Source organism: Procambarus clarkii, chromosome 1, assembly GCF_040958095.1.
Source record: "Procambarus clarkii isolate CNS0578487 chromosome 1, FALCON_Pclarkii_2.0, whole genome shotgun sequence".
Lineage (NCBI taxonomy): Eukaryota > Metazoa > Arthropoda > Malacostraca > Decapoda > Cambaridae > Procambarus > Procambarus clarkii.
In genome coordinates this window covers 48,418,593-48,444,870 of record NC_091150.1, presented here as the reverse complement: position 1 = coordinate 48,444,870, position 26,278 = coordinate 48,418,593, and the positions used below count along the sequence as shown (strand labels likewise).

At 43.8% G+C, this 26,278-nt stretch overlaps 2 protein-coding genes across 2 annotated transcripts in view; one reads left to right on the top strand and one right to left on the bottom strand.

Annotated features, from left to right (window-relative positions):
* Positions 1-2,620, bottom strand: part of LOC123745761 (transmembrane protein 145) — a 72,169-nt gene extending 69,549 nt beyond the window's left edge. The window contains exon 1 of the mRNA XM_045726667.2: positions 2,178-2,620. Coding sequence (XP_045582623.1) covers positions 2,178-2,516 — 339 coding nt within the window. The 5' untranslated portion in view covers positions 2,517-2,620. The remainder of the gene's footprint in view (positions 1-2,177) is intronic.
* The window catches only part of LOC138363273 (solute carrier family 15 member 4-like), a 35,458-nt gene that overhangs the window by 1,302 nt on the left and 7,878 nt on the right, over positions 1-26,278 (top strand). Inside the window, exons 2-6 of the mRNA XM_069322287.1 lie at positions 11,172-11,310; positions 17,539-17,660; positions 17,810-17,907; positions 22,488-22,630; positions 25,720-25,841. Coding sequence (XP_069178388.1) covers positions 11,259-11,310; positions 17,539-17,660; positions 17,810-17,907; positions 22,488-22,630; positions 25,720-25,841 — 537 coding nt within the window. The 5' untranslated portion in view covers positions 11,172-11,258. The remainder of the gene's footprint in view (positions 1-11,171; positions 11,311-17,538; positions 17,661-17,809; positions 17,908-22,487; positions 22,631-25,719; positions 25,842-26,278) is intronic.

The following is a 26,278-nucleotide window of genomic DNA, read 5'->3' as shown; positions in this document are numbered from 1 at the left end:
ATCTGAAAGGTGTGGTTGTAAATTTACACTTGAAAATGTGTAAAATTCGTTGAAAACAATTAAAAAATTAAAAATCTCCCTTACTATTTAAGCTACAGTACTGAAACTTCGAACAATTGTAGCCCTTTTCATATACAACTAGTCAAAAATAATGGTTGACGCTAAACAACAACTTTAATATACCCGAATAACGCCCCCTTAATCCCCTTGTTCCATCCACTTTTTCTCCCCCTTTGAATGGATAAAGGATCTATCCTTTATCGTCCTCTTAGATCGAGTGTGGTCAACCTCTTCCCATTCTTTCCCCTAGTTATCAACAGTATTGCACTCCCATTCTTGTGTAACTATCTCTGACAACAGTTACCAGAGATAACTTTGATTACTTCTCATAAAGTAATGATCAGGCAAGTGCGAGGCTAAAAGATAACAACTAAAATAGAAAATAGGGTAGCATCAGATTGAATACTCTTTAATTAACATCCACATACCTCTATCCCTCCCAGTACAAACCTCCATCCCTCCCAGTACATACCTCCATTCCTCCCAGTACATACCTCCATCCCTCCCAGTACATATCTCCATCCTTTATACATCCACCTCAGACCCCAACCATTATGCAGATTTAGAACCAGTCCATCGAATATTCTCCAAGTGAAGATGAATTAGTCTCATCTGCACTCCAGGGAGTCCAATCTGAGGAATTTTAAACAGCCAAAATAATTCAGTTGCTTTGTAAACGAGAGCCTAAACAACTTTTTTATGAATGCTGACCTGTAACAACTGTTAGTTTAGGAATGCTGACCTGTAACAACTGTTGTAACAACTGTTAGTTTGGAAATGCTGACCTGTAACAACTGTTAGTTTGGGAATGCTGACCTGTAACAACTGCTAGTTTAAGAATGCTGACCTGTAACAACTGCTAGTTTAAAAATGTTGACCTGTAACAACTGCTAGTTTAAGAATGCTGACCTGTAAGAACTGCTAGTTTAAGAATGCTGACCTGTAACAACTGCTAGTTTAAGAATGCTGACCTGTAACAACTGCTAGTTTAAGAATGCTGACCTGTAACAACTGCTAGTTTAAGAATGCTGACCTGTAACAACTGTTAGTTTGGGAATGCTGACCTGTAACAACTGCTAGTTTAGGAATGCTGACCTGTAACAACTGCTAGTTTAGGAATGCTGACCTGTAACAACTGTTAGTTTAAGAATGCTGACCTGTAACAACTGTTAGTTTGGGAATGCTGACCTGTAACAACTGCTAGTTTAAGAATGCTGACCTGTAACAACTGTTAGTTTGGGAATGCTGACCTGTAACAACTGCTAGTTTAGGAATGCTGACCTGTAACAACTGCTAGTTTAAGAATGCTGACCTGTAACAACTGTTAGTTTGGGAATGCTGACCTGTAACAACTGCTAGTTTAGGAATGCTGACCTGTAACAACTGTTAGTTTAAGAATGCTGACCTGTAACAACTGTTAGTTTAAGAATGCTGACCTGTAACAACTGCTAGTTTAGGAATGCTGACCTGTAACAACTGTTAGTTTAAGAATGCTGACCTGTAACAACTGTTAGTTTAAGAATGCTGACCTGTAACAACTGTTAGTTTAAGAATGCTGACCTGTAACAACTGTTAGTTTAAGAATGCTGACCTGTAACAACTGCTAGTTTAAGAATGCTGACCTGTAACAACTGCTAGTTTAAGAATGCTGACCTGTAACAACTGTTAGTTTGGGAATGCTGACCTGTAACAACTGCTAGTTTAAGAATGCTGACCTGTAACAACTGTTAGTTTGGGAATGCTGACCTGTAACAACTGCTAGTTTAGGAATGCTGACCTGTAACAACTGTTAGTTTAAGAATGCTGACCTGTAACAACTGTTAGTTTAAGAATGCTGACCTGTAACAACTGCTAGTTTAGGAATGCTGACCTGTAACTGCTAGTTTAGGAATGCTGACCTGTAACAACTGCTAGTTTGGAAATGCTGACCTGTAACAACTGCTAGTTAGGGAATGCTGACCTGTAACATCTGCTAGTTTAGGAATGCTGACCTGTAACACCTGCTAGTTTAGGAATGCTGACCTGTAACACCTGCTAGTTTAGGAATGCTGACCTGTAACACCTGCTAGTTTAGGAATGCTGACCTGTAACAACTGCTAGCCCCAAGGATCACTGACCTTGAACATAAGGCGGCAGGCCAGGTCAGGGTCGTCGGCCGCCTTGGTCCTGTTCCTGTAGAAGTCGACGAAGTACTGCCGGGGCAAGAGGGCGAGGGTGCCCCCCGCGGCCCCTGCCCCGCCCCCCACACTGCTCGTCACATTGCCCAAGATGAAGCCCTCCGTCAGCTCCCTCTCGTGCGGGGTCGTCTTTTGGAAGCCGAATTTAGTAAGGAAGCGAAAAAACTCATCAGTTCGCCAGACGCCTTTGATATGGAGGCCGCGCGCGCACTGCACCGCGTACACAATGATGACGACGACAGCTGCTAGTCTAGCCAAGCTGGGGCTCTCCAGCTGCATATTTACAGGGCACCCGAGCTAAAACATTCCCCAGAGCAGACACTCCACCTCCTCTCGCCGCGACTCCCACAGATCGACTAACCTCCAACTTCAATATTGTTATTGTTTTCTGGTGCTGTCAGGAAGGACAACGTAGGCCATATTAATGATCGTAATTTACACTTGATTTTGGACATTAAATGTACAGGTAAAATTTTATTAATTATTCAATAATAATCATGGAAGGCATAGCAGTCTGTTGTTCGAATGCGGATGAGCGTAAAGAAAAATGGGATTCAGATGTGAATATAACCTGATCCCGAGTTGATTTAGTAACAGACATCATTATTGTTTTGTTTTAATTGTAATAAAGACAAGCAACATGTATTAATGCAATTAAACAGTTATCCGCATTGAGCATGTGAAAAAGTAAAGCAAAGAATCGGACAAAAATATTAGCTAAAGAAATGATTCACTCCATTTATTGATACACACTTTCCTTCTATTATTATCCTGTATTACATGAAACACATCTTATAACAAGTTAAAATATCATTAAGTGTCATCATATAAGGCAAAATCTTGGCAGAATGAGAGGGAATGGGTAGTGAGTGGGGAAGTAGGGGGTTGTTGGGGGTGGGGGTACAGGGGCAGTTGGCTAGTGTTGGTGTAGTAACCGCCTGCGATCCCGTCAGGTAAACAACGTCACGGGATCCATCCATCCAGCCAGCCAGCAGCCCTTACCCAACTTGTTTACTAAGCTCTATTTCCGTTTCCTGTGAGTTGGTAGGTTGAACTGTTGGTTGGATGTGCCGCGGTGGTGCTCAAGGGCCTGCAGACGTTGCTGGCGCTGCTCCTCGAGGGCTTTTACTGTAGTGTTTACTGCCGACAACAAAGGCGGTTTCAGCTTCACTGACTGACAACGTGACTGTTGTTTGGTTATGGGCGTTCACACGATTCAGTGCAGTTCTTGTGTGTTTAGTGCGGTAAATTGTATCAAATGTCTTTTGCACATTTTGAATACATTGGCTTAAAATGCTGGTTGTAATACAGTAATCGGTAAAGGTTTTTTAACTTTTCTTGTCCCGTGATAATTATTCAGATTATAAGAATACAGTCTCTACAATTCTCTTATACAATTATAAGAATACAGTCTTTATACAGTCTCCGTGGTGTAGTGGTAAGACACTCGCCTGGCGTTCCGCGAGCGCTATGTCATGGGTTCGTATCCTGGCCGGGGAGGATTTACTGGGCGCAATTCCTTAACTGTAGCCTCTGTTTAACGCAACAGTAAAATGTGTACTTGGATGAAAAAACGATTCTTCGCGGCAGGGGATCGTATTCCAGGGACTTGCCCGAAACGCTACGCGTACTAGTGGCTGTACAAGAATGTAACAACTCTTGTATATATCTCAAAAAAAAAAAAAAAAAAGAACTCTCAACCCAGTTTTATTTTATCAGCAGCATGTAAACAAATAATTTCCTAATATTTGCAGTAGGCCTAAACAATCAGTCGATAAAATATTGTAATTAGCCATTAGGAGTAAAGTTACCTTTCTCCTGATGATCACCAATCTCCAGATATTGATACCCAAAATAACTTATTATGCCTTCACCACTGCATAGACCAAAACTGCCAAAATTCCAAAAATTTATTTTTAATATAAGCCAAAAGCACATTAAAATATGAAGGATATTTATTAGAAACTTATTTTAATAAATATTATAATGTTAATGGCTCCATAATTCAGTACACGTTTACAAAAATAATTATTTATCATCTAATTTAGAGGGGAATATTTTGTATTTGTTTTCAAGCTGTAAAATGATACCAGCTACTTTCACACTTGTGTGAGTAGCAGTAAAAAAGTTAATCAAACATTCCTTTGACTTTAAAGAAAAGAAGGTAGTTATTCAACTGTATAACTCTGGTGCAAACCCACTTGGATTATTGTATCCAAGCACAGAGACTTGAGAAAGGCATAGTGGCTTTGGAGACAGTTTAATACTTGGCAACAAAAATCATCCTAGAACTATGTCAACTTCTATATCAGGAATGGTTGAGGGCCACAGGGCTAACAACACCAAAAACCAGCCATGACAGGGTGGATCTCATCTAAATTTTTAAAATGCTGAACAGTTTGCAGGAAGCTGATCCAGACAACTTCTTCTTGATAGTAGGTGCAGCTTGCATGAAGGGATGGAGGATTTTTCTCCCGATGACTGCATCAGTACAGATGTTGGGAGACACGTTTATGTTGAGGTTGATAAAGAGTTTCAAAAGTGTTTGTTGCGTTGTGCTGTAGATAGAGGAGCGGCAACTAAAACTGAGGTGGATGTTAGAGGGAGACTTGCCGCACTGTTGGACGGTATGTTGTATTTATGGCGTCAGCTGATCCGTGGTGCTGTGACGAGGCATTTGTTTTGTGTTAAGCTGTAGGTGGCACCAGGTATAAATGTGGTATGGGTCAGATGTGGCCCAATTTGTTGGTTGACTGGAGATATTTAGCTAGTGCTTTGACTATTTGATAATTTTCCTGTAATGAGAGGTCACCTCCTCCTAATATATGCTAGATGGTAAAGGGTATTTTAAGTGCGATAAATACTTGTTTAAAATTTACTCTGGCACTATGATGTTGGAAACAGTGAAGGAGAGTGTTCGATTGTTTCAGGCATCTGACAGTGGATGCAGAGTTCGTTAATGTCTGTTCTGTACTAAGAGCTGTGTGCTGCCAGTTTAGTGTGTCCCAGCCTTAATCTGGTCATTGTTACATCAGTTTCTCTGCTTTTATATCTGACATGTTTCCAAGTTTTCCATTTCGTTGCAAAATCTTAGATGATGGTATTTTTGAAGGCTCCTTTACGTGCAACATGAGGAATTGGATGATGGGTAATGTGAGGCATGTTGTGCATTGCTTTGGCTAGTTGATCTACAAGTTCATTATGGAGTATACCACAATGCACTGGGACCCATTGGATAGAGGTGTCATAACCTTTCAATCGATGTTAATGAAGAAGTTGAAGGCATAGGTAAACAGACTCTTTTTGCACTTTGTTGAAGAGTATGTAATTGCTTGAATTGCACTCTTGGAGTCACTACAGATTGTATATATCCCAACTGGTAATGTTGTGATTATTTGAAGAGCTTGATATAAGGCATATAATTTAGCTGTGAAAATAGATAGTTGGTTTGCCAGGCAGTGCTAGTGATCGAGGGTACGTTGTTCGTGATGATGCGAGATCGATCTGTATAAATTGCTGTGGTATTTGGGTAGCAATTTTTCATTGTTGAGACAAAGACTGAGGCTATGGCTGAATTTGGTGCAGACTTTGGAATGTTCTCTTCGAGTTGTATTGATGTATTAGGAGTTGTATAAAGCCAAGGTAGAATAGGGGGACAGTAAGTTGGGTTTCAGAGTTTTGGAGTAGAGTGAGGTCTATAATGAGGTTATTTGTAGCCCGTGTGAGGAAAGCTTGCAAGTGATTGGTGGGGAAGCGGGGGTTATGTGGGTTAACTGTTGGGTTAATTTTTTATCTGTACCCACCTAGTAGCCTCGTGGACTACGAGGGGGCCTCGTAGCCTGGTGGATAGCACGCAGGACTCGTAATTCTGTGGCGCGGGTTCGCTTCCCACACGAGGCAGAAACAAATGGGCAAAGTTTCTTTCACCCTGAATGCCCCTGTTACCTAGCAGTAAATAGGTACCTGGGAGTTAGTCAGCTGTCACGGGCTGCTTCCTGGGGGTGGAGGCCTGGTCGAGGACCGGGCCGCGGGGACACTAAAGCCCCGAAATCATCTCAAGATAACATATTGGTGCTTGCAGGGGTTGAGCTCCAGTTCTTTGGTCCCACCTCTCAACTGTCAATCAACTGGTGTACAGATTCCTGAGCATATTGCGCTCTATCAAATCTACATTTGAAACTATAAAGTTTGCCTCCACCACATCACTACTTAATGCATTCCATTTGTTAACTACACTGACACTGAAAAAATTCTTTCTAATGTCTCTATGGCTTATCTGGGTACTAAGTTTCCACCTGTATCCCCTTGTTCGTGTTCCACCTGTGCTAAAGAGTTTGTCTTTGTCCACCCTGTCAATTCCTCTCAGAATTTTGTAGGTGGTTATCATGTCTCCCCTTACTCTTCTGTTTTCCAGGGTTCAGCTCCCTTAGCCTTTTCTCGTAGCTCATGCCTCTCAGTTCCGGGAGTGTGTCTGGTGGCATATTTCTGAATCTTCTCTAACTTTGTCTTGTGTTTAACTAGGTATAGACTCCAGGCTAGAGCTGCATACTCCACGATTGGTCTTACATAAGTGGTATATAACGTCCTGAACAATTCCTTACACAAGTTTCTAAAGGCAGTTCTTATGTTGGCCAGTCTAGCATATGCCGCTGATGATATCCTTTTGATGTGGGCCTCTGGGGACAGGTTCAGTGTGATATCAACGCCCAGATCATTCTCTCTATTTGACTCGCAAGATATCACCTCCCAGATGGTACATTGTGTTCAGCCTTATGTTCCCTTTGCCTAATCTCATTACTTTACACTTTCCTGAGTTGAACTTTAGTAGGCATTTTCTAGACCATTCCACCAGTTTGTCCAGGTCGTCCTGTAGTCTCTGTCTATCTTCATCTGTTATGATTCTTCTCATAATTTTTGCATCATCAGCAAACATTGAGAGAAATGAGTCGACACCCTCTGGAAAGTCATTATATTAGAAACAGGATGGGTCCATGTGCAGAGCCCTGTGGAACCCCGCTGGTGACCTCTCGCCACTCTGATGCCTTCCCCTCACAGTTACTCGATGTTTCCTGTTGCTTAGATACTCCCTTATCCACTGGAGCACCTTACCTTTTAGTCCTGTCTGTTGCTCCAACTTTTGTAATAGCCTTTTGTGAGGTACTGTGTCAAAGGCTTTCTGACAGTCCAAGAAAATGCAGTCTGCCCACCCTTCTCTTTCTTGCCTAATTTGTGTTGCTTGGTCATAGAATTTTATTAGACCTGTGAGGCACGATTTACCATCTCTGAACCCATGCTGGTGGTGTGTTACAAAGCTATTTCCGCTCCAGATGCTCTACAACCCTTTTCCTTACGATGTTCTCCATCACCTTGCATGGTATACAAGTTAGGAAGTTAGGGAAACTGGCCTGTAGTTCAGTGCCTCTTGCCTGTCATCCTTTTTGTATATTGGGACTACATTAGCTGTCTTCCAGCTTTCCCGTAGGTTTCCTGTTTCCAGTGACCTGGTATACATCATAGAGTGTGGCACACTTAGTATCTCTGCATCTTCTTTTAGTATCCAGGGTGAGATTCTGTCAGGCCCAACAGCCTTTGTCACATTCAGCTCCAACAAATTCCTTTTGACCTCCTCACTGGTGAGGTCAAATTCCTCCAAAGTTGCTTGGTTTGCCTCCTCATTTAGAGCAGGGACTTCTCCTTGTTCTATTGTGAAGACCTCCTGGAATCTCTTGTTGACTTCTTCACACACCTTGTTATTCTCTGTGTATCTGTTCACCCCTTTTCTCTGTTTCATCACTTGTTCCTTCACTGCGGTTTTCCTCCTGATGTGGCTGTGGAGCAGTTTTGGTTGTATCTTAGCTTTACTCGTGATGTCATTTTCATACTGTCTCTCTGCTTCTCTCCTTACTCTGAGGTACTCATTTCTGGCCCCCTGGTATCTCTCCCTGCTCTCTGGTTTTCTGTTGTTCCTGTAGTTTCTCCACGTACTTTTACTCAATTGCTTCACTGCCGAACATTCCGGATTGAACCATGGATTATTCTGTTGCTTTTCATTTTTCTCTTTTTGGGCTGGTATAAACCTGTCTGCAGCTTCCTGGCACTTCTGGGTGACATAATCCATCATATCCTGTACAGTCTTTTATTTGAATTCTGTTTCCCATGGTATTCCCATTATGAAGTTCCTTATCTCATCATATTTTCCTCTTCGGTAATTTTGTCTTTTCCCTTGAAATCCCATCCTTGGATAGGTTATCCCTACCTCTACCAGATACTCAAATGTCAATACACTGTGGTCACTCATTCCTATGAGTAACCACTCATGGAGTGGTCACGCCACTCAGTAACCTTGGAGACTTACGGGACACCCGTTTGTATTGGAATGCTATCTGAAAACTCGCCTTGTATATAAACTTTAGAGGTTCTGTTCATAAGATAGGACTGTAACCATAGAAGTAATCATCCCTATATGCCTAAATGTGCAAACTTTGCCCGGAGACAAGTACTGTATAAGGAATGCTATCAAAAGCTCCTGCAAGGTCTAGGTAGAGAACAATACAAAATTTATTACTTCTGGGAGAGGTGCAGATTTCATGTTCAAGGCAGAGTGTTTGATCAAGTGTGGAGCGTTGCGGTCGAAATCCAGCTTGGAGTGACGGTAAAATATTATTATAATCAAGGTACCATTATATACCATATATACCCTTGGTACCAAGGTACCAAGGGAGCCGGTCGGCCGAGCGTGATCCTGTGGTCCTGGGTTCGATCCCAGGCGCCGGCGAGAAACAATGGGCAGAGTTTCTTTCACCCTATGCCCCTGTTACCTAGCAGTAAAATAGGTACCTGGGTGTTAGTCAGCTGTCACGGGCTGCTTCCTGGGGGTGGAGGCCTGGTCGAGGACCGGGCCGCGGCGACACTTAAAAAAAAAAAAAAAGGCCCCGAAATCATCTCAAGATAGCCTCAAGATAACCATTGGAGGCGAGTATGTACTAGCCTTTCCATGACTTTACTGAGGCATGATAGTAAGGAGATAGGTCTGTATGACACAGGTTGGAAAGGGTGTTTTCCTGGTTTAATGAAAGGAAGAATAAAACTGGTCTGCCATTGTGAGGAAATATTTCTTTGAGTCCAGCAAAGGTTGTAATAGTTTAGAAGAGTGCTATGTGCAATTGATGGAAGATATTTGATAAGTTCATATGGAATTCCATCCTCTCCAGGTGCATTGCCAAGAGGTAGGCGGGTTAAGGCTAATTGTAGCTTGCAACTTCAAAAGGTCAGATGTAACACAAACAAGGAGCAACAGTTTCAAGCCCAAGCCATAATATAGGACTGAAAGCAAGAGATTCTTTTTCACCCATAAGGTTTTAAACCCATTGAACTGCCTAACTGTTGAAGCTGTAAATGTAAAATAAACCTGTAAAATTCAGCTCTGTTGAATTTTAAAATCCAGCTTGAAGAAATCATCAGGACAAATGGGGGGACCTTTGACAAGCTGCTAGCTTTCTGTCCTCTTCGAAGCTACTAGTGTTGGTGACCCTCTGGTAAATTCAGGTAATCTGTCCTTGGCAGTGATATAAATGGATTTTGGGAAAAAGCTATATATTTGGGGATCACAAGGGGTCCATCCATAGTTATAACAAATATATAAGTAATTTTAATTATTGGTTGGTTTAGGGATCACGAGGGCAGAGGTGCCGTGTGTGCCCCGGCGTACCCTTGAAGAATAAATCGCAAAGCTATATGGTTAACTCTCTTCATCATATGAAACCGAAGGAAGCTGCTGTATGATATAAACATCAGTGATGACTTCAATCATCATTCAGTATATGTATATGAAATATCACTGAAACAACAGTACAGTAGAAGCATTCAAGAGAGAATTTGACAAATTTCTGTTGGAGTTACCAGCAGTATATTAGGCATGAAATGTAAATTTGTATGAAAGAATTCCTTTCATCTGTAATTACCCTTCATACGTCCTCCTGCTGCTTTATTATTTAAATGATCATCCTATCATATGAGCATCCTGAGAAGAACAAGTATGTGTTTTGGGTGGTTATAAATAGGAGCTGCCTCGTATGGGCCAATAGGCCTTTTGCAGTTACCTTTGTTCTTATGTTTCTCGTTTGGCAGTTTTCTTACAGTCTTACAAGATGGTTGGAAATGGGTAAATACATAGATGTGAGAAGCTGTTTGACAGTAAATATTATTCCTGTCATTTCTATTGGTGTAAGAACGGTTGAAAATTCAATTCACATACTGTATTCACTCCCAGACTCAATAAAGCAGTTTTTAAACCAGTTTCTAATATGTTCTTTAATAACCAAGGCCAGTTACACTCAGCTCAGCTCTGCCCTAACAATGTACTATTGCTGTTTAAGCGTGTATATACTGGTATGTATTAATGTTAACAGTAAAATAAGAGCTATTTGAAGCTTGTAATTACAAAATGTCACAAGTAAATACAGCACATATTTTATATCCTTAAGTAACAAAGCATACAAATCAGCCACTTCGAAATCTCAACAGGCACATCCAAAGGGTGTCACTGTTGTGGATAGCTGTATTATTGTTATCCTTATAAAATGTATTATTACATTTACTGATTTATTATCTAAATCCTGTATATATGTACATGCAATATAATTGAACAACAACAAAATTGTTTACAGAATTAATGTAGAGTAAAAAAATTTTGCATATGACATATATTGTACTACCAACATTAACTTTAACTGTACTTCCTTTGTGACATCACTCAAAGCTGTATTTTTTACAGTTTAAAGTAAATTAGTACACTAATTTATAATGTAGTCCTTTATATGCTTGTGTTGATGTAATCTTTAGAGTACTGTACAGTAGTACAGCATATCATAATACTGTACATAAAGTATAAATTTATTTTTAGACATGCTGAATCTTGCAAACTATTCATTGCAGGAATTATTGGGGTTTGATGTGCTGTATAGTTAAAAGGTTTGACACTGGTATTTGCAAACACGTGTAGCCTTTATCCTAGCAGCACCAATGTCTACCATGCCCACGGAGCGAACACCCCTCTTGCCTCGACATCCCTCAGGTAGCTTATTCGTGTACAATGCTTTTGCAGCTCGGTGCATGTCAGATGTTATACCTTATGCAGTGTAGCTTACAGTAAGTATCCCCAGTTTTATTATGTAATATTTTATTATGCTTTATTTGTCCATAAACTGTAAATGAGATAGAGGGTCAGCCTACCACCTGACTTCTCCATTCACTATTAACGTTCTTTTTGTAACATGATTAACTAGTCATTCACAAGCATTAATTTCTTAATTATCTTACCTTGGGGTGATTCTGAGATTCCATATTCCCATGGCCCATTCTCTGACCAGGCCTCCTGGTTGATGGTCTGGGGCCAGATTCACGAAGCAGTTATGCAAGTACTTACGAACGTGTACATCTTTCCTCAATCTTTGATGGCTTTGGTTACATTTATTAAACAATTTACAAGCATGAAAACTTGCCAATCAACTGTCATTATTGTTTTAAACAGCCTCCTGGTCCTTCGGAGCTCATTAACTGTTTAATAATTGTAAACAAAGCTGCCAAAGATTGAGAAAAGATGAACAGGTTCGTAAGTGTTTGCTTAACTACTTTGTGAATCTAGCCCTTGGTCAACCAGGCTGTTGGATGCAGCTGCTCACAGCCTGATGTATGACTCACAGCCTGGTTGATCAAGTATCCATTGGAGGCGTTTATTGAGTTCTCTTGAATACCATGAGAGGCTGGTCAGTTGTTCCCCTTATGTGTAAAGGTAGTGTTGAAAAGTCTTGGTCCATTGATGTTGATAGAGTTCTCTCTCTCAGTTTACCTGTTATTGTACACCTCTGCTTTGCAATGGGGCTATTTTGCTTATCCTGCCATGCCTCCTGGTCTCGTGTGATGTTATTTCTGTGTACAGATATTGTAAAAGTCCCTCTAATATATTCCAGGTGTAAATTACCTGTATGATGTTTCTCTCACCCGTGAGAGATACATACAGTATTATCTGTAATAATATGTATCTATTTCAGATCCTGTGAGATATGTATCTTGCAAGATATCTATATTCTAGAGAATACAGATTTAAACATTTTGATCTGTCCCAATAATTTAGATGTTTTATATAGTGGATTATAGTAGAAAAGGTTCTTTGCACATTCTCCATGTCAGCAATTTCTCCAGCTTTGAATGGGATTGTTATTGTGCAACAATATTCCACTCTAAAAAACACTTGTCTTAAAAACTATAGTCATTGGTATGGCATATCTTGTTTAACAGGTTTTCTGGGAGAAGCCCCTTCGACTCCCTGGAGCTATCCAGGCTGATATGGATATATTTGACTTTGGCATCAGTCAGTGTGAATGGAGTTCTTAGGCCTACTGGGGACCACGAGCTAGAACCTGGCCCCCTCAGTGAGGCACGAGGAGCAATGGCCTACAGAACTGCACATATGATTTGGAGCATTCTATGTCTGCCATTGACCGGATCAGGTACCCAGAAAGATAAGCATCCCAAAACAAACCCCTGTTCCGGTTGAAACTACTACTGAAAGTCAAATGAGTGGACAGAACTCCCCAACTCCCCAAATAAAAACGAGCAAACGAGCATGACGTCACCACATGCCGCGCCACCGTCTGCGCAGCTCCCCCCCTCCCTGGGAGGGGGAAGGGGGAGTCCCAGTTCCCTCGCGCCGGCTACCCACACCTGCAGTTCTCGGCTGATGTGTCTAGGCATTGGTCGTGTGACTCCACCTCCTGATTCTTGTGTTCAGTGCTGTTCCTTATCTAGTACTGTCTTACGAGGTGGTGCGTGAGCTGGGAATAATCTTCACAGGTACTCGGGCTGCATACGCTTTGGTTCCCTTCCCTAAGTGCCCTATAAGTACTGCCTTTGGGGCTTGGGGCCATCTTCCACAAGTCACTTTGGGGTCTACCTCTGCTTGGTCTTTTGCTGCTCAGTGATTGACCGCTCTGAGTGTGCTGGGGGGTTTCATCCGCCCTTGTTTGCCCAGCATGCAACACAACGACTCGTCAAATCTACAAGGTTACAACCTCAACATCTCTTCGGACTTCAATATTCTTCGGTCCATGCACCAGGCCCAGTTCTCCAACAGTCTAGTACTCCACTGGGTCCTGCAGCAGAACCTCAACATCTCCTTGGACCTCAACATTCTTCGGTCCCTACATCAGGCTCAGTTCTCCAAACTTTGCCGAGTCCTGCAGCACCATGTGAACATCTTGTATCACAATCTCCTTCAGTTCCTACTGCTGGCCCAGTTCTCCAACCAGCACTTGCTACGCTGGGCCTTGCATCTGATGAACCATCTCACCATCTCCTTGGATCACCATTCTCGACGATCCATTCAGCAGGCTCGATTCTCCAACAAATTCATACTTCACTGAGTCCTGCAGTGTGAAACTGTAGTGTGATAGAGGGCCATGTGCCAGACGCAAGATATCTTGCCTTAGGCTGGTGGGAACTACCAGTTGGTTGACGTTAGCCCAGTTGTTGTCCTCGTTCAATTTACTGGGTCTATAATGGGGGTAGAGCACTTAGTTCTCCACAAAGAACTCAGGGATAAGGTTAGGTTGTGCCTCAGCCTTTGTCCTCTCCTGTTTGACGCTTCCGCCGTTGCGCAGTATATTCAGGCTGCTTCAGCTTCTTGCCGTACTATGTCGGACTTGCTGGTTCTCCGGGAGTCCCATGGTGGGCCTTCCCAGAAGAGTCGTGCCCAGGCTCGGGGTTCTTCTCTTCGTGGTAGGCTACTGGTGTCGGGTTCGGGTTTGGCTCCTCCTTCGGACCTGCTTTTGTCTGGTCGGCGCGGTGTTTGCTCTGTGCGAGGTTCTGGGTCTTGTAAGGGGCGCCGGCCCTTTCGCGGTTCGCCCCATTGACGGGGCGATGGGGGGGAGGCTTGCGCTGTTCGCTCATGCCTGGTCCCACAATTTGTGGGCGTTTCAGGTCGTTTCGCACGGCCTCCGGTGGCGTTGGGTGGCCCCCAACTCCACTCAACGAGGGCACCGGAGCTAGCGGGGTAGGCCTCTTCCCCTGCGCTCTGTCAGGTCATCTTGGAGTGGGTTCGCTTGGGCGTGGTCGAAATGACGACATCCGTCAGATGGGTTTCCCGTCTGTTTCCGGTCCCAAACCGAGACTGCGCGGGCCTGCAGTTCATTCTGGACTTATCCCGTCTGAACCCCTGGGTTTATTGCCCATCCTTTCGGATGACCACGCTGTTCAAGGTTCGGCTCCTGTTAGAGCCGGACACTTGGATGGTGTCCCTAGACCTCCGGGACGCTTATTGGCATGTCCCGAATCATCTGGAGGTTCAGGGACTGGCTCGGTTTTGTTGTGGGGCATCAAGGTTACCGTTTTCGTTGTCTCCCGTTCGGGTTGAACCTGGCACCTCGCGTGTTCACATGCCTTACACGGGTCGTGGTGGCCCATCTGCGTCTGTTAGGTGTTCGGGTGTTGGCCTACCTCAACGACTGGCTGGTTTGGGCTCCCAGCCGGTCCTCTTGTCTGCTGGCCAGGGATTTGGTTCTTTCTCAGCTCGCCGGGTTCGGGTTCTTGGAGAGCTGGAGGAAGTCCCATCTGGTTCCCTCCCAGGTTCGGGCATGGCTGGGCCTTGTGTGGGACTCTTGGACTACTTCCTTGTCTCTTCCTCCGGAGTCTCTCCTGCGGCTGCGGTCCTGCATGCGCCTGTTTCTGGGGGGCTTTCGGGTCACCTGGCGGTTGCTCGAGGGTCTGTGCGGGAGCCTGAACTTCGCAATGGTAGTCTACCCGCCGGGTCGAGTTTGGTTTTGTCGGGTGTTCTGGTTCCTTCAGGGACGTCCCTTCCACCTCTCTCGCGATCGCCTGGGTTCGGACCCCGGGGGCCTTGTGTCAGTTGCTGCGTCGCCGGCTTCCTCTTCGGTTTTTTTGGGGTTCAGTGCCTTGGCGCCTACCTGCGCCCTCGCTCGATGTGTTCACGGACACGTCGTCTCTCGGCTGATGCTCTGTGACCAGTGCTCACCAGGCCGGCCAGTGACGGTGGGGTTCGTCTTTCTGTTGAACCCACAGCACTGTGCGGGAATTCGCGGCGGTGTGGTTTGCTCTTCGGAGGCTTCGGGTCACCCGCGGGTCGACGATCTGGCTCCATTCAGACTGCTCCCCGGTATAATTCATTGTCTGAACCGGGGAATGGGATGCGGTCCTTGGCTCTTTGGCTCTGGTCACTTCGGGTGACTTGTCTGCTGAGTTCTCGGGGTTTGGCTCTCCTGCCAGTTCACGTGCGGGGAGTGTCCAACGACTTGGCCGATGGCCTGTCTTGTTTCGTTCCCCTCTCCACGAAATGGACGGTCGATGCCGACTCCTTCCGTTGGCTTTGCCAGATGTTCGGTCGCCCCGAGGTGGACCTCTTTGTGTTGGCTTTGTCTTGGCGCCTTTCCCAGTATGTGGCGCCCTTCCCCGACTGCGAGGCCATCGGGGTCAATGCCTTCCGGCAGGACTGGTCGAGGTGGGGGTGCCTTTACCTCTTTTCCCCGGTTCCGCTGTTGCTCCGCGTCCTAACTTGATTGGAGACTTACCAGGGGAGAGTTGTCTTCTTGGCCCCATGGTGGCCGGCCTAGCCGTGGTTTCAGACGCTGCTTGCTCGGTGTCCGAATCCAGAGGTTTTCCCGCGGCTCCGCCTCTTCCAGCAGATCGGACCGGTGCGTCACGTGGCTGGTTCGATCTTCTCGAGTCTTTGCGTATGGTATTTTTTACTCTGGTTTATCATCATCTCTATGGTGATCAGGTGGCTTACTTGTTAATGTCCCACCTGTGGGCTTCGTCTCGACGGCAGTCTTAGGTTTCCTGGCGGTCCTTCTGGTTCTTCTTACGTTTTCGTCGTTGTACTTCGCTTTCGGTTAGGGTGGTGGTGTTCTTTCTCTCTTGGGTATTCCAGGACCGTCTCCTTATGCATAACACTGTCGCCTCGTATCGTGCTGCGCTGGCGGAGCCGCTTCAGCTTGCTTTGGTATTGATGTTACATCTGTGCCGTTTCGCATGCTGTCTCGGGCATTGTTTCACCTCCGGCCTGTTCATGCGCCACCTGAGCCGTCCTGGTCTTTGGATAGAGCGCGCTCTTTTCTTGCTTCTTTGTTTGTTGTGGCCCCTTCGGTTCCAGATTTTTTTTCGAAGGCTCTTTTTCCTGTTGGCATTAGCCTCTGGGAGTCGGATTGGTGAGCTTCATGCTCTCCTACAGTGCAGGGGTTTCTGCTCTTTCGGTCGGGGCGATCTGTTTGTTCGTCTGCAGCCTTCTCCTTCTTTTCTGGCGAAGAATGAGACGCTGCTTTCTGGAGGGGTCCCTGGGTTGTTGACGGGGGTGCAGCCGGCGTGTTGGGTTCCTCGTCCCGGGGAGGGGGGGAGCTGCGCAGACAGCGGCGCGGTGACGTGTGACGTCATGATCGTTTGCTCGTTTCGTTTAAAGGAGTTCTATCCACTTGTTCGGCTTTTGGTAGCAATGTTTTACTAGAATTACTTGCTCCGACCGGGAAGCCGGTCGGCCGAGCGGACAGCACGCTGGACTTGTGATCCTGTGGTCCTGGGTTCGATCCCAGGCGCCGGCGAGAAACAATGGGCAGAGTTTCTTTCACCCTATGCTCCTGTTACCTAGCAGTAAAATAGGTACCTGGGTGTTAGTCAGCTGTCACGGGCTGCTTCCTGGGGGTGGAGGCCTGGTCGAGGACCGGGCCGCGGGGACACTAAAAAGCCCCGAAATCATCTCAAGATAACCTCAAGAATAGGGGATTGTTTTGGGATGCTTACCTTTCTGGGTGCCTGACTCGGTCGATGGCAGACATAGAATGCTTCCAACCACACAGGAGTTTCTATAGGCCATTGCTCCCCTTGCCTCTTCTGAGGGGGCCAAGTTCTGGCTCCTGGTAGGCCCACAGAACTCCATACACATGACTGATGCCAAAGTCTGACATTAGCATATCAGCTTAGTAAGCTCTGGGAAGCCTCTGTGTCTCACCCAGAAAATGGCATTTCATTACATTCAATACTGTTTTTTCTTCAGTACTGTATTTATTACATAAATGGGATAGTTGAAGGCTGGATACTTGTTCAAAGGTTGCAATGTAATGTAGAGAGTCACATGATCTAAGTGTATGATTAATCAGATACTGTACTGTATGTGCAGTTGGTATTCAAACCATTCAAAAACTACATGGATTGAATGAATATTATGAAAATATATCTTGGTTAGAATGAAGATAGGCTAGTAGTGCTTACTGAAGTCTTAAAATGTTTTTCTCATTTTCAGCGATGGATGCAAGGGATGCTCGTAGGCAGTCGGCAGCCACCATAGTGATCTTGGTGGTGCTGACCTTAGAACGTCTTGCTTACTATGCTCTTGCCACAAACTTCTTTCTCTTTCTCAACAAGGTAAATTATTGCTTTGTTTCAGAAGTTTAGTCCAATGTTATAAGCATGATGCACATACAGATATCTTTTTAGAACTTACGACATATGATTCAGCTAATATTTGTGAAATTTCTGTTCATACTAACTAATATAAGTTTCTGTTATCAAAGGGTCCATGGGATGGGCCCCAGGCTTGGGATTCCCTGGATGCTATGAATGCTGTGTTTGTCTTGGCTGGAGTCTCATACATGTCTGCTCTCTTGGGCGGGTAGGTCTCTTTACTGTTCATCTGGATATGCTTGACTCTTAAGGGGGAAATTATTATAATATTGTTAAATTCTGTTGAATGAAAGTTTTCAGGAGAGTAATGTTAGAGTGCAGTAGTTTGAAGCGGATCATAACACATGTTTTCCTTGCACTGTACAGTATGTATTTGAAACATTGAACTTCTTATTCTGCTTGGCTATGTGATCAAACACTCACTTTATGGGTAAACAGTCTAAGGACATTACAGTAATCTGCATGCATTAAATTAGTTGTCCCACTTTTAAAGCCTTGAAGTTTGATGCATTTTTAACATCCTCCTTTCTAGGGTGAGCCCCTTGTAGCTCCCTGAAGCTACTATCATGGATAGTGTACTAATACTTACGTTGCAACAGTTCTATAGGCGATTTGTGCTAGAACCTAGCTTTGTCACAGAGGTTCTGGGGTGGGAGGATGTGACATTTATTTATTCATGCTACCACCTGGGAAAATACCCAGAACATCAGGAAAAAACCAAACTGCTGTCTTTGGTCTAGACCGCAGCCTTGAGAACTGCAAAAAGAGCTCCCTAAACAATGCAACAAACAAATAGTCTTTTGAAACTAGTGCCAACTTGTTCACCCCACCTTCCCCACTCACTTGGGAGAGGCAGCTCCCAGTCAGCTGGTGAACCTACCCTCAGTTCTATGGTAGATGTAATGGCCAATCATTTCAGCAGAGTCAGCCATCACAGGCTGTGACTCGTATGTCAGGCTGCGAGCAGCTGCGTCCAACAGCCTGGTTGACCAGTCGAGCGGGGAGGAGGCCTGGTTGACGACTGGGCTGCGGGAATGCTAAGCCCTGAAAGCATCTCGGGGTAACCTCAAGGGTGCCACTAGGGCTCACCCAGAAATTGGCATTTCATTACACTCAACACTGGTTTTCCTGGGGAGAGACCTCCTTGTGGCTCCCTGAAGCTAATTACTCACAGAGAAGGACAACAAAAGGGCACTTAACAGAGAGGAGGGAGTGCCACATATATTGGATGAAGAAGAGAGACCAGGCTGAGAAACATGACCCTGAGCAACACAAGGGCGCTGAAGCCCGGATATACAGTATTTACAAGATGCTGGGTTGCCAGAACCTTGTTTGACCTCCAAGATACCTGTGCCCAAATTCCGGTCCCAGAATACATTAGCAAACATAGCAGAGAGCAGCATATTTCCAAATATCATGGGTGCGAGGGTAGACCACAGGCTGCCTAGACTTAACGACACTATGGATAACCAGAGAAAGACGAGCCTTGTAACAGGGCCAAGGCAACAGGATCAACCCACAGAGTATCCATCGAGTCAGAATCGGTGGCACAAGGGTAGGGGTGGAGAGCTGACATCGGACACTACACAAGATGCACCCCCTGGTTCAACCATCCAAACATCAATGACCAAAGGACCCCTCCAGAAGCCTACTGACACATTCTTCACTAGAAAATGAGGAGCCGGCTGCAGATGAACAAAACTCTCACCAGAGCCAAAAGAACAAAAACCCCCGACACCAGAAGAGAGCATAAAGCTCGTTCACCCATCAACTGAAAGCAAGAGAAACCCTGCCTCTCACAGCTTTGATTTAGCTGCTACTGCCGTCTTTCGGTGTTGAGTTGGCCTTGGGTGACTTGGGTTTGCTCAAGCTGTTGTGCAATAGCCTGAACTTTGCCTGTATTGCAATTCCTCTGGGCAAGGTTTGGCTTTAGCAGCTGTTCTAGTTTCTTTGGGGCAGTCCCTTTAGCCACCGCTACGATCGTTGGGTGCGGGTCGTTTGCCTTGTGTCAGCTTGTGTCACTGGCTTCCTCTTTTGGGCTTTTTGGGGTTTGAGTTCTTTAGCCTCTTCCTCCACCCTTGCTTGACATATTCACGGATGCCTCGGCTCTGGGTTAGACCAGTCTCCTCTCCTTCATCGGGGTCACAGTACAGTTTGGAGTTTGTGGCCAAGTAGCATGTGCTGAGGAGAGTTTGGATTCCTCCGGGCTCCATGCTCTGGCTCCATTCGGACTGTTTTCCCTGTGGTTCCTTGTCTCAACCGTGGGGTTTGCTTCAGTAACTGCTTCTTTGAAGCTGGACACTTTGTTTAGTTCTCTTTATTTAATTCTTAATTTATTTATTTATAAAGTATACAAGAAGGTACATTTGGTTGTGAGAGTGCATAACATTGGTGTTCTTACATTTTTGCAAAGTCACTAACATGCATGATGTTTCAGGCTCTTCTGCTGGGTTCTCAGGGTTTGGTTCTCCATGCCATTCATATCCAGGAAGTGTCCAATGTCCTTGCAGATGGTTCGGCTCTTTCCTGTCACTTTATGAGATGTTTAGTTCCCCAGACATGGACCTCTTCACGTTGGTGGGGTTTCAGTGCCTTCCTTTATTTTTGGTGCCTGTCCCCAATTGCAAGGCTCTTGAAGTAGATGCCTTTCAGCTGGACAGGTTGAGGGGGGGGGGGGCAGTTTCTGTACTTCTTTTCCCTAATTTTGCTGCTGCTCCTTGTCCTAGCCAGATTGGAGTTTGTCCACGGGAGGGTGATCCTTCTGGCTTCTTGGTCGCTGGCTCATTCTAGGTTTCAAGCACTGCTTGCTCCTTGTCTGAACCAGAACATTTTTCTGTGGTTTCACCTCTTTCAATGGGATTGGCCTAATGACGTACTTCACTGGTTTGGCCATCTACAATTTTCTCGTCTGGATTTTCTGACTCGTATTTATCGCTGTCTTTACAGTGTGAACAAGTTGCTTAACCATTGTATTGCACTTGCCATGATATCATGGAAAAGGGGTTCACCTCCCTAAATAAGAAGTTTGTTAGCATATCATAAGATTCAAAACTCCCACAGGTACACACAGCTCACTTTTTCTTTCTCAGGACTCCCACCTCCAGGGGAGGGGTTCAGGGCTTTCAGGACAGGCTTTTTCCCCATGCCTCCATCGAGTCATTGTGGAGTGGTTAGCTTCCAGCCTAGTCAAAACAACCACGTCTCTTCGCTGGATGTTTCGCCTCTTCCCAGTTCTGAAATTGGACTCGGTGGAGCCCCGCTTCATCTTCAATCTTTTGAGGTTGAACAGATTCATTCCTTGAATAAGTTCATTCCCTGTCACACTTTCCACAAGACCATTCTGGCCCAGGTTCTATTGATATTGGAGACTAGGTTGTGGAAGATTTCTTCAGACCTCTAGGACACTTATTGGCACATCATCATGCATCTAAGGTTCAAGGATTGATTAGGCTTTGTTGTAGGGAGTCAAGCTTACCTCTTCAGGGTTTTTCCCTTCTACTTGGATCTGACTCTGTGTTTTAACCAGATTGGCTTGGGCTGTGGGGACTTGTTAGTTGGGAGTTTGTGTTCTGGCCTACCTTGATGACTGGCTGGTGTGGGCTCCCAGTCAGTCCACATATCTGCTTGCCAGAGATGGATGGAGGGGGTTCTTTCCCATCTCACTGGGTTCGGGTTCCTGGTGAACTGGCGGAAGTACCAGTTGGCTCCATCCCAGGTTTGGATTTGGCTGGGCCTCATGTGGGACTCTCAGTCGGTGTTACTCTCCCTTTCTCCGATGGCTTTGCTCCAGCTGCAACACCACCACCTGTTGGTGTGTTAAAATAGCTCTGTTACTTAGCATTTACTCGAGCTAGTGTGCAGGAGCCTGAACTTTGCTTGCATGGTTTTTCGTGTAAGCAGGATGAGGCTTTGGGGGCTATTCTAGTTTCTCAGGTTCTGCTCCCTTTTGATGCCACCACAACCAATGGGTTCGGGCCTTGATCACCCTTTGTTGATTGCTGCTTTGCCGGCTTTCTCTTTGGTCTTTTCGGGGTTCAGTTCCTTGACGATTTCCTCTGTCATTGCTCATTGTTTTTACAGGTGTGTCTGCTTTGGGCTGGGGCTTTATAACCAACATTCACCAGCCCATCCAGGGGTGTTGGCCTTACTGTGCTCCCAACACAATGTTGGGTGCACAGTAAGGTGCAGGAGGTTTGCATCCACATGGATGCAAACCTCAGATTCCTAAGGAGGATTCAGATTCTAAAATTTCAACACATTAGCTAGCTATTCACACTTCAGCCTTGAAATTAATCTGCAAAAATACATGTGCCACAAATCGGTGAACAAAAATCATGGAAACAGTCATTCACTTGTGTGGACCATTCTGGCTGGTGTTTGGTTCATATGGTTCACTTGTTGTGTGGTCCACTTGTGTGATCCAACTTGTCATATGAAGGAATTATTAATTGTAACCTGTGATAGAATGAGGAAGTTTTCCACCTGTCTGTGAACTCTGTCCCAACATCGTAAGCAAATCCGCACATCCCCCATTTCAGCGAAGCATTGTTTGTTGAAATGGGTGAGTAAATCCGACCTGAAAAGTGTGCGACTTAGCCGTAGATGCAGTGAATTGGGGTGTGCTGAATTGAGGTTGTACTGTATCAGCATAGATAGCTTCGGGAGCCTCCGGGGCTCACCAGAAACTGGCATGTCTTTACAGCGCTGGTTTTTATATGTAATTTCAGGTTTTATTTTGTGTAATAATCGATATTATGGTGTACTTTAAATGGCGTGAAACTTTTTCAGATATATATCGGATGCATGGCTTGGACGCTTTAAGACTATGGTGGTGGGATTTTTATTATACATAAGTGGTTATATCCTTCTGACCCTAATGGCAATTGACCGGCTGCCACGGACCATATGTGAAGCAAATAATGATAGTATGGGTATGTATACTTGTAATCTTAATTGTTATTGTTAAGTAATTATATTAGTACGTACTACATACTGTACAATACATTTTCTTTGTATCTTTGTATATATTGTATCTACTGTATTTTGTAAACATAGATGCCTAGTTCCCTTTGTTTGGTCCTCTTCAAGTTAATTGCACCATTTTATTTTTTAATCTTTAATCTCATTCCATATATATTGTGTTTTATCGGGTGCACTTAACTACTACAGTCCCCGTGGTGTAGTGGTTAAGTCGTTCGCCTGGTGTTTTGCGAGCACTTTGTCCTGGGGTTCATATCCTGGCCAGGAGAGGATTTACTGGGCGCAAATTCTTAACTGTAGTCTCTGTTTAACTCAACAATGAAATGGGTACCTGGCTGTTAAACAATTTTTTGCAGGGTCATATTCCAGGGAACATAGGATTAAGGACTTGCCCGTAACGCTACCCATACTATTGGCTGTACAAGAATGTATCAACTCTTGTATATATAAATAAATAAATAAATAAAAGTAAATAAATTTTCTGTAATAGCTGTACCTGAAAAGATGGCAACGTCATCAACTGATGTGAACATTGCAGCACTTCCACCATGCTTACAGGCTTTTTCTGTATATATGAATAATAAATACAAGGCGTGGATACATAACATTTGCTAGGTTTTTGTTACAATCTACTAAGCTGGTGCTTGTAGCCTTGCTTTAATCTTTCCATTGCCTTGCATGTGTGTTATGACCCATTGATGGCCTTTTATTAACACTTTCGCTGCTCGATATTGTGGCATAAAGCCAAATACGGAGTATGCCTAATGACGCAAATAGACGTAAATAATTTACAACTTTGTAGAAATTCCATTTATTGTCCGAATACTATGGGACTTGTTTTAAAACGTGTGCTAGTTTCTGCCCATTCTCTTTATACCCCACTTGGCATCCTGATCCGTGTGGGCACCCACCTGTGCTGGAAGCTCATTGTTCTCGTTACCTCATTCTTGATATGTAGCCGCAGCCTCCCCCTTGAGTCGAAAAGTTTCCTCATTCTGGTTATTTTATCTCGGGTAATACCTCTAATACCAGCTTTATAAACACTGCAAATTGACTTCCATATGGATACTGATCAAGAACAGAGCCAATCCATGACAAAAGCATTGAAAGAAACACGTATGAGGGAAACATTATTGAATTTTCATCGAAAGAATAGAAGAGTGAGACTTATATGGTCTTGTATGCAAATATCCTTTACAACATTCTATTGCGAACAATTTTATACCAAATTGAACGACGTAGCATGAAAATTGAGGTGAGAAAGTTGAAAAGAGAATATACATTGGAGTGGTGAGCTCTTGGGCAACACTCGGACTAGCTTGCGGTGCGCAGTGGGTCTAAAGTACAGGAAAGAGATACATATGTTCTTATATGCAAATATCCCTTTACAATATTCTATTGCAAACTATTTGATACCAAATTGAAAGGTGTAGCACGAAAATTGAGGCCAAAAAGCTGAAAAAGAGTATAAACAATTTTGTGTGATGGTGAGCCCTCGGCCTACCTTGCAGTGTGCAGCAGGTCTAAAGTATAGGAAAGTGATACTTATATGTTCTTATATGTTCATATTCCTTTAAAGCATCCTATTGTGAACAATTTGATGCCAAATTGAACAATGTAGCATGAAAATTGAGGTGACAAAGCTAAAAAGAGTATAAACATTTGTGGTTTGTTCACGCACTCCGCTTGGTTTACCTAGAGGTGCGCAGTGGGTCACTTGCCAGGCCAGCGAAAGTATTAATGGTTAGAGTATCATACTGTGGATCTGTCAGTGTTGCCTGTCATTTATCCTCTAGTGTTTGTGTGCAAATGTTGCATAGACTGACACAATGGCAGATAACTAGGTAGGTGCAATATGGAGGGTAAAATCCAAATGTGACCAAGAACCCCCACCACGAAAGCCTAAGAGCTAGTTCTCAACCACCAAATGCCACAATTAATTTGAAGGCAAAGCTCCATCTCAGTGATGTACCACGGTGTTTTGCCAAGCAAGAACTTAATGTATAGTGGTTCCCCAATACATGCCACTGAATATTAGGGTGCCTGATTCTGCCTCTCAACCAGGGTCCAGTTCTCAGCCATATCAATTTTGCTCCTGCAGGTACCAAGTATGCTATTTTAGGAATGTTTTGCATAAGTGCTATAAAATAATATGGGTATAATATACTAGTAGATTATAATACACTGTCCATGTGCTTACTCATAAAATTCATTTAAAAATAACAATATAACCACCTGGCTAAGAACTATAGATTTGGTATCCAATCTCTTAATGCATGCTTTATCTTTAGCCACTGGTATAGTTTGGTTAATTACTCAGTTCCGTACATATTGCATCAATTCATAAAATAGGTTCCTTCCAAATGTTGTTAACAATTATTTTTCATTTATAAATAAAAAACATGAGTGGCAGAGGAGCAATAGCTTAACATGCACAATTCTGCAACCGTTGCAATGCTATCTCCCATTTTCGAGCTCTGTGGATGTAGACCTCACCCAAAATATAGGTTCTTGTTCACAGACCAGTTTAAATAAACTTTTCTCATCATATTAGCAGCATACACACTTTATTTTAGTTCACTCTCCTAAAATGATGGTACACTACCTATAGCAACTATTTGGTCTCGTATACCAATCTGTTTGGGTCTCCAAAATTTACATATTGTATTACTGTATTCATTTTATTGAGTCCGAGGAAAATAGTTAAAACCAATCTTAAACATTCCTAGCACATATTTACACTATTAAGTCTAAGATAGGTAGGCCTAAGATAGCATGTATGAATCCTAGGATTTCTTGGTTAGGTTTGGGTTCTTTAGTTGCATTTCCAATTTTCTAGAATGATATTTGGCCTAATTCAATAATACAAAGTTTAAACTATTTAGGGGTCCAACATTACACATTCATAAGTTGGACCAAGTAGTTGCTATAAGTTTTATCATTTAGGATGGACTGGTAAATTTATACTGTAATACCTCTTGGTGTATTATATAATAACTGATAATTTCTTTCACCATAATAATTTTAATAAATTCCTCAGGTTATGATCCAAATGGTGCTCCTAATGCACCTTGCAAGGTTGCTGTTTACATATCCGTGACAATTGTGGGTTTAGGTGTTGGCATTGTCAAGAGCAACATCGCACCTTTCGGTGCTGAACAGGTACGTTAAATGGCTTATTTCATATTAATGTGATCATTAATGTTATTACATTACAGTGGACCACTTGTAGACCAATCAAGTTTTTAACTGGGCAACAGAAAATAACATGATGTTTAACAGTGATAAATTCCAGGTACTCAAATATGGTAAAAATGAGGACCTTAAATATAATACATGGTACAAAACACAATCAAATCTGCCCATAGTAGGAAAGCAGCATGTCAAGGATTTGGGAATAATGATGTCCGATGACCTAACGTTTAGGGAGCATAACCAAGCAAATATTGCGTCGGCCAGAAAAAGGATAGGATGGATTATGAGAACTTTCAAATCCAGGGATCCCATCACAATGGTTGTACTATTCAAATCACTTGTGCTGTTCCATCTTGAATACTGCTCAGTACTCACTTTCCCCTTCAAATCGGGAGAGATTGCTG